The sequence below is a fragment of the Arachis ipaensis genome, chromosome B04 (genome assembly GCF_000816755.2).
Source record: "Arachis ipaensis cultivar K30076 chromosome B04, Araip1.1, whole genome shotgun sequence".
Lineage (NCBI taxonomy): Eukaryota > Viridiplantae > Streptophyta > Magnoliopsida > Fabales > Fabaceae > Arachis > Arachis ipaensis.
In genome coordinates, this window is record NC_029788.2 from 128,441,784 (window position 1) to 128,450,171 (window position 8,388).

At 39.8% G+C, this 8,388-nt stretch overlaps 1 protein-coding gene across 2 annotated transcripts in view; it reads left to right on the plus strand.

The window, feature by feature from the left end:
• LOC107635378 (chaperone protein ClpB3, chloroplastic) overlaps positions 1,370-8,388 on the plus strand; it is a 9,377-nt gene continuing 2,358 nt past the window's right edge. The window contains exons 1-4 of one of the 2 annotated variants that reach the window (XM_016338850.2): positions 1,370-1,651; positions 1,742-1,937; positions 7,303-7,351; positions 8,172-8,313. In XM_016338850.2, the coding sequence (XP_016194336.1) occupies positions 1,747-1,937; positions 7,303-7,351; positions 8,172-8,313 (382 nt within the window). In that variant the 5' untranslated portion in view covers positions 1,370-1,651; positions 1,742-1,746. Of the gene's footprint in view, positions 1,652-1,724; positions 1,938-7,302; positions 7,352-8,171; positions 8,314-8,388 lie in introns of both variants that reach the window. The other variant, XM_016338849.2, reaches the window with a different exon arrangement.

The following is an 8,388-nucleotide window of genomic DNA, read 5'->3' on the forward strand; positions in this document are numbered from 1 at the left end:
TTTGGTCTTTGGAAGAAGTTGAATAGTGTATCAATATTTGATTTGGAATTAGGGATTGCTAGTTGGCTTGGAGTGCACTAAAGCTAGGTTCACATAAGGTGAAGCTAGGACTTGTGACTCAAGTTGATTGCTTTCATTTGACTTCCCTCTATACCTAGGGGTTAACTAAATGAAGCAAGGCTTAATTGTTGTCAACATTGAATGGACTATAAGGATAGAATTTCTAATGCCAACCCTAAGCCAAGTCTTTTGATAATTGATTGTTTGTTTCTCATTGCTTTGCTAAAACCTTCAAAGAATTCCAACAAGGCTTACTAAATCAATAAGATGCATACTTTGGCAATTCCAAGGGAGAACGACTCGGGAGACAAGTACTCTCGGATATAGATTGTAGATTTGTTTGATGAAGGATTTTGCGTCGGTTTAGACTATACTACGATTGATCATTTGATAATTTCTATACCGGCAAAAATTCATTTGTCAGGTAGCAGACGGTTTGGAGGGAAAAAAGATGGTGTTTGAATAAATTCCTTTGGTAAATTAGGGTTAGAATATTAATTTTTTGAAATAATTGTTTGAGTTTTTTTTTAATTGGCCTATTGGACCAAATTCAAAATTCATTGTACACATTGTCAAGATTTTTTATTGTCTCTCTTATAAAGTTCATTAGATAACAAATTATCTTTTAATGACAAATTTAAGTACTAGCTCTTCTTTCTATTTTAACTATTTTTTATACTCTCTATCTTATAGGGACTAACTTGGATAACACGTTAGTGACATAGAGCCGTTTGGCAACAGGCCTATTGTCCGTTTGCTGATGACGAGGCGTGTTACCTCAATCATCCTAATCTATATAGTTTTTAAACATATTAGAGAGAGTGACTTATATTTAAATTATGGAAAGATTATTATAAAAAAATTATAATATTAATTTAATATCTTAATTTCTAAACAAATATGCTGCAAATTAACATATATATGTATATAAAGTATAAACATCGACATCTTTATAAAATAATTGATGAGCATTGTAACAGAAGTTTTCAAGAAATAATGTTGGTTGACTTGACCATAAATAAAAATGTGGTAGTGAGAAGAACAAAGTTTTTGCTCTTATTCTACTTAAACTTAGTATGATAATTTGCCAGTGGCTATGTTAATTAATACTAATTCACATACATGTCATAATCAGACAGGAGGACATAACCACATTCACTTAACACAAGAAGACCTGTATAATTAAGAAAGACCATGTAGATGTGTCCAAGTTAAAAAAAGGACAGTTGTATAGTCTCAATATATATATAAAATAACAAAACCTACGTTCTTGTTCTTGTTGTTTTCCGAACCAAAGATAGACCTACATATTTCTTAAAACTTGCATAGTTGTAACTAAAGAAATAATATAAAAATACTTGCATAGTATATACAGAGAAAAGAGAAGACTTCGAGAAATTAAGAATGTAACAAAACCCGTGAATTTTGCTAATGGAAATGAATTTCTAGTGGCAACAAATTAAAATATAACGACAACGACTTATTATTATACGAAGTCTTTGTTTACATGGAGAAAATTCGGTGAACTGGGGCAGAAGAACCTTACATGAGGAAAAGCTATAACCAATCGCAAAGGATCAGAACATAAAAGGTAATCCGAAGTCTTCTTGATGTAAATAATTGTAAATTTGAAAATTAATCATTATGAAGCCTGACTTTTATAGAACCTGCTGTGAGGAAGGAAGCATGGATTCTTCATCAGCCTTAGAGAAATATGGGAAAGATTTAACAAAGTTGGCCAAAGATAAAAAACTTGATCCAGTCGTAGGAAGACAAAATGAAATTCAGAGTTGCATACAGATCCTCTCGAGGAGAACTAAGAACAATCCTGTGCTTATTGGTGAGCATGGTGTTGGAAAAACTGCAATTGCTGCAGGGTAAGATTCAAGTCTTATGTCTTCTTCCTTGCTTTATTTGTTTTTGGTAACTGTTTTCTTCCTTGCTACAATTTTTTCCCTTGTGTTTTGTCTTTACAACATATGCCTTCATTTTTAAGGTTAGAAGTTTGAGTTTTGTTGTAATTTTTCTCTTAGTATTTATTAGTACTTATTTGATGAGTAACGGTAGAAAGACAAAAAAAAAAATATTAAACTTATCTTATTTAATATTTATTAGGGTAAAAAACGTATATGTGCCAAGGGGGTTTAAAATTACTCAAATCAGCCAAACGAAATTCTGATACATCAATCCACCAAAGAATAAATATATGTAATTCGAATCAATACAATTCGAATTAGTTTTCAACGTAATTCGAATTGATATAACTTGAATTACTCGAAACAATTGGCAACACGTAATTTGAATCAATATGTAACGAATTATAAACTTATAATTCGAATTGATTCAATTCGAATTAGTAGGGAATCGTGCTTTTAAGTTAGTTCGAATCAAGTTGATTCGAATTACTCAATTTTGCAAACTAGTAGTAATTCGAAACGAGTTCATTCGAATTACGTGGGAGTTGCTTATATAAGGAGTTCGAACCAAGGTCATTCGAATCACTTTTCCATTCTCAAACCCCACCAAATCCCAGAGAAAACGACCCAGAATCGGTCCGAGAAAGAGTGGAGCGGCAAAGTCAGGCGATGGGGGACGATCCGGGAAAGCTGTCGACTGGATGGAGTTGCTCATATCGCCGGGGTGATCAACGACGAGGTTAGTGGTTTTTGATAGTGGTTTATGATATTGGTTTATGTTAGTGATTTATGATAGCGGTATTGATAGTGGTTTATGTTAGCTGATTTGCATGCGGTTTTATTGGCTGTTTATGTTAGTGGGTTGGGCTAGTGGTATTGCATGCGGTTTCTTCTAGTGGTTTTGTTTGCGGTTTTGATGGTGGTTTATGTAAGTGGTTTATGTTAGCGGTTTATGGTGGTTTATGTTAGCGGTTTAGGATGGTGGTATTGATGGTGGTTAATTGAGTGGTTTTGCATGTGATTTTCGTAAGTGGATTTGCGTGTGGATTATGTTAGTGATTTTTGTATGCGGTTTTAGTATGTGGTTTTGCTAGTGGTTTACCACCATTATTTTGTGCATGTGTTTTCCAGAAAAGGTTTATGTTTGCGGTTTTCGTAAGAAATTCTGTTAGTGGTTGACTATATCTGTTATTGCTAGTGGTATATTTTAGTTGTTTACGTTGTGAGTTTTATCTGTTAGTGGTATTGTAAATCATTTCTAATTATGCGGTCCATGTAATGCGCAGCCCCGGCGTTGCATATCGAGCATGCGGCGGCAGCAGGGGATGCGACTGGATGATAGGTACGTTCCGTACTTACAGATGGCCGGATTATACCATCTTGCGAGACTGAACGACAGATGGTTCATATTGGACGAGCCCCTTGTGAGTGCCTTCGTGGAGCGGTGGCGTCCGGAGACGCACATGTTCCACATGCCATTCGGAGAGTGCACGATCACACTTCAGGACGTTGCGTACCAGTTGGGGTTACCAGTAGATGGACGTTACGTCAGTGGTTTCCTAACAGACTTTCATGTATACATAGAGGGTGGCAGGCCAGCTTGGCAGTGGTTCCATGAGTTGCTAGGTGTGTTACCTCCCGCGAACCAGATACAGAAGTTCGCAGTGAACTGCACCTGGTTCCAGGAGACTTTTGGAGAGTGCCCCGAAGGGGCAGATGAGGAGACGGTGAGGCGCTTTGCCCGAGCCTATATCATGATGTTGTTAGGCACCCAGCTGTTTGCAGACAAGTCAGGCAATCGTATACACATCAGATGGTTACCGTTTGTGGCTAGGCTTGAGGAGATGGGTGGCTATAGCTGGGGGTCGGCGGCACTAGCATAGTTGTATTGTTGCATGTGCCGAGTGGCCAACAGACATGTAGTGAAGTTAGCTGGGCCGTTACAATTACTTCAGTCATGGATCTTTTGGCGTTTTCCTGGTTTTAGGCCTGCTGGGTATGATGCGTTTAGCTGGCCCCTTGCCTCGAGGTACCACTATCGTATTGTACTATTTATCTTTAGTTTAATTATTGTCAATTTCTCATGCAATTTTATGCCTTTTAGAATCATTAATGACCGCAGTACCATGTTTAATTTCCTACGTAGGTGGTCAGGTTACAATCCTGGGATTAGCGAGAAGGGACCTCGGGTACAGATGGCTCGACTGAAGATCAACTTGTTACAGGCTCGGGATGTAAGTACGCTAATCTCATATGTATAGTTAATGCTTCTTTCAGTTTATACGGTTTAACGAGTTCGTCAAATGGATTTGATTTGCTTTTTTCAGTTTATATGGATGCCCTATAGCACACTCGACGTCCTCCAGGTTGTCCATCCGGAGGTCTTGGAGCCTCGGCATACGATGTTATGGCGGTGTGTGACCTCCCTGATATATTTTGTGGTGGTTGAGTGGCATCAGGTTGATAGAGTGTTACCGCAGTTCGGCAGCGTACAGCCTCCCCTGCATCCCGCCCTGAACATCGACTTCTTGATGTCGAAGGACGGGAGAGGTGGTGACCGTTGGTTCCCGTCCCATTTACAGCATTGGCACCTTCACTGGGAGACACGTGCGGACCACGTGTTACGGTTCGACATTGTTGCTAACCCGGGACCCTCACATGAGTTCTTGCCTGGTGGCATCAGCATGAAAAGAGGTTCTTGTCACCTGAGATGTACTTGGGGGATCCGAGAGGTATTCCTATTCCGGTTGAGGCGACACAGAGGGGTGCCAGCCGAGTTCCAGATATGGACCGAGTTGACGACGTTCCTGACAGGCGTCGAGTTGAGAGGAGAGCTCGAGTCGGGACACGTCATAGCCAGCGTGAGTGGAGATGGCTGGACCAGGCTATGGAGGAGGGTGATGAGACCGGTAGGGGCGGTGGTCGACGAGGAGGACGTGGAGGCAGGAGGAGGGGGCTGCTCCTAGACAGGATATGCCTAGTCGTGGTGATCATGCCGATGGAGGAGGGGCTGCAGTGGGGGGTGTTAGGCCCGCTCATGGCGGACTTGCTCGTCCAACTATCCCCCAACTCGAATAGGGCATGTCCGAAGGACTGCTACTGAACCAGGCATGGTCAACTGGACTCCTAACACCCACCTAGGGAGCTCGTTGTACGACTCATCCCAGTCACCATAGATGACGGCAACAGCCTTCTGCTTCGCCATCCAGACCCTCCTGTACGTCGGCCTGAATCCAAAGTGTGCGGCCGTGGCATTTAGGAGCACCTTGATGTTGATGGATGCATCAGCCCTCACCATTGGCATAATGAATGTCGCTATCACATGATAATCCAAACTCCTATGGTCGCTGGAGATAGAGGTGGCGAGACACGTATGCAGTCCGTTGTACCGTTTCACTTCCCAGACTCCCTTGCACTGCCGGAGACTCAACCGAATCAACCATGTGCACCCATTCCCAAACTCAGAACACTTTCCCACATATCGGTGATAGTCAGACTCAACTACCTTGTACTGTACCCCTCGGCGGATGCTGTAAGTCTTCACACTCAACAAAGCCTCATCTTTATCCTGAAACTGCTGACCAACCTGGAACTCTGTCATACCAGCAGACCCGTCCACATCTCTAGCGCCAAATCCAGCAGCCTGCCCAGAAAGCCCATAATGCCTCATGGCATCCAGGTCCAATGATGAAAAATGGGATGGGTACTGCTGTGTCCCAAAACTAGATCCACCTGCAGCCCCTCTCGGGTCACTCACTCCGAGATCATCGCCACTGTCGTCAGCAATCAGATCCGGCTCAACATCATCGTCATCTGGATCATCAAACAATTCGTTTCCAACACCAGCTGGTGTAGCACAATGTACTGAGGTCGGAAGATGTTCCCCTGTACCAACCTCGTCGCCGACATTGCCGCTGAGGTCAACAGCGAACGAAGGGGAGGCGACAGGCTGGGTCGGTGGCTCATACGCAGGGACGGAGGAAGAAGCAACGGCAGGTCTCGAGCTAGAACCGGCCACCGCGGCTAAAGTGTGTGTATTCCGGTTCGAACCCCCCGAGCTGGATACCACATCAACCAACTTTACCAACAGCTCTGGTGTGCTCACCTCGGGAAACTGCCAGCGACAATGATACATGACCTGCAAGTCCTCATCACTCCCGATCGTGAAACAGTCATACTTCACGGTATCTTGGAGCACCGTCGTTGGAATGCGATAGAAAAACTTCTTAACCCTTTTCAGACCATCCAGACTAAGTTTCAGAAGTACAGAGCTAACAAGGTCATCATAGCTCGTCGTAGGCCTCACGATAATACAGAGAGGATCCTTATCGGTGAACTTCACACCGGATCGAGTTTGTTTCTCTTGATCGATCCTCTGTGGTGAACTAACACTAGAAAACTATCTTCACTAGCCATCTAACCCCTCTATTGAGAGCAACTCACGTACACATCATATATATAGACCTCTGCTTCATAGTAATTCGAATCAAGTTCATTCACACTATATATATATAATTCGAATCATATCAATTCGAATTACCCTAAGTAAGCAACCAATACTAATTCGAATCAAGTAGATTCGAACTCCCTCTTCATGCAGGTGATGCTAGTAATTCGAATTGACTTAATTCGAACTACGCTTCATTAAATCGATGCATATTGATTCGAATTACTTAGGAACGTTATTAGTCAATAATTCGAGTTACATCAATTCGAATTACGTTGAAAACTAATTCGAATTGTATTGATTCGAATTACATATATTTGTTCTTTGGTGGATTGATATATCAGAATTTTATTTGGCTGATTTGGGTAATTTTAAACCTTCCTTGGCACATATACGTTTTTTACCCTATTTATTAATTCTAATAATAATTAATAAATGATAAATAAGACAAATTTTATTTTTGATTTTTTTTACCAAATATTTCTATTATTTGATTTAATTTTAAGGCATTTTTACCTCTTAGTGTTTAAACAGCTGGTTAATTAGTTTTTTCTTTAATAAAAATCAAGCATTATTACTTAATTTACCTAACCAATTTTAGTTGATCTAATAGTTAATTCAATAGTTCGTTTAAATAAATATTGGAAGTTTAAATTTTGTTTTGTACATACAATAATTAATTGACTAATAACAAAATCTTAAATAAAATTATATGCGACAAATTAGTTCTTAACCTGTCGTATTGAAAAATAATGTCTGAAACAAAAAAATTACTTAATTTTTCAAAAACCCTTACCATTATTTCCCTTCCGTTTTTATTTAAGTATTCCTTATATTGCAGTTGACCTGTGTACGTACCTAACTCTGACTTTGAAACAGAATCGCTTGGAGAATTGCTGAGGGAGATGATATTTTCTTGGATAAACGGGTATGTGTTTTGTACAAATATTTACTCCGTTCTTGAATAATGAGATGAAAGTGGGAATGAAGAGGAGCGTGGATTATTTATTCTTTTTCATTTTTTTTGGTGACTTAAAAGAAAATAAACAAAAATTAAGAAAGAAAAAAAAACAAGAAACTGCAGCAGTCCCGCTGAATATTACTCTCAAACTCCTTCCAAGGCAATGGAAGCTCCACTTGGGGAGAAATAGTCCTCATTGCAGTCTTTGCCATGATGTCTGCTACTGTATTTGCATCTCTCAAGATCAACCGAAGATCAGCACGCCATTTCCAAGACATGATATTTCGGATTTTTAACACCAAAGGATCAATAAACCCAGAGCAATCTTGTAAATTATTGACAATAGTAAAAGCCTCCACACAGTCTGTCTCACATATAATGTCTCTTTGTCCCGAGTCCCATGCTAAAAGAAAGCCTCTCCAAATAGCAAACAACTCTCCTTGCAAAATGCTACGACTCTCAATTGTTCCCAGACAGCCTCGTTGCCACCTTCCCTTCCAATCTCTGCTAACACAAGCAAAACCAACTCGAGCACCACTGCCAAGATAGCTAGCATCACAATTAATCTTAAAGGTACCCACTCAGGGGGGAATCCAAGAAGATAATTTTTTAAATAATAAATTTAAAAATTAATTATTTTTAATAATGTGATAATATACTACCAGTTATCTGTATAATATCTTTTTTTTAATTTTTATACTGAGACTGGTAGAACATAAAAATAAAATTTTATTAATGTACTACTCACTATACATTGGTGATGTGATAAACCTTTTTCACTTTCCAGCTTATATCCCTAGATGTGGGTGCACTTGACGCTGAACCAAAAAAGTTTGAGCAAGGGATGAATGCCATTATCGACGAAGTAACTAAATCTAACGGCGAGATTATGCTTTTCGTTGATGACATCCACAAGATTGTTGCGGAAGGTAACAAGTTTAAAATCTTTTCTAGTTTGGATTATTTTTATTGGTTTTAACCAATGCACTATTGATATGAACTAA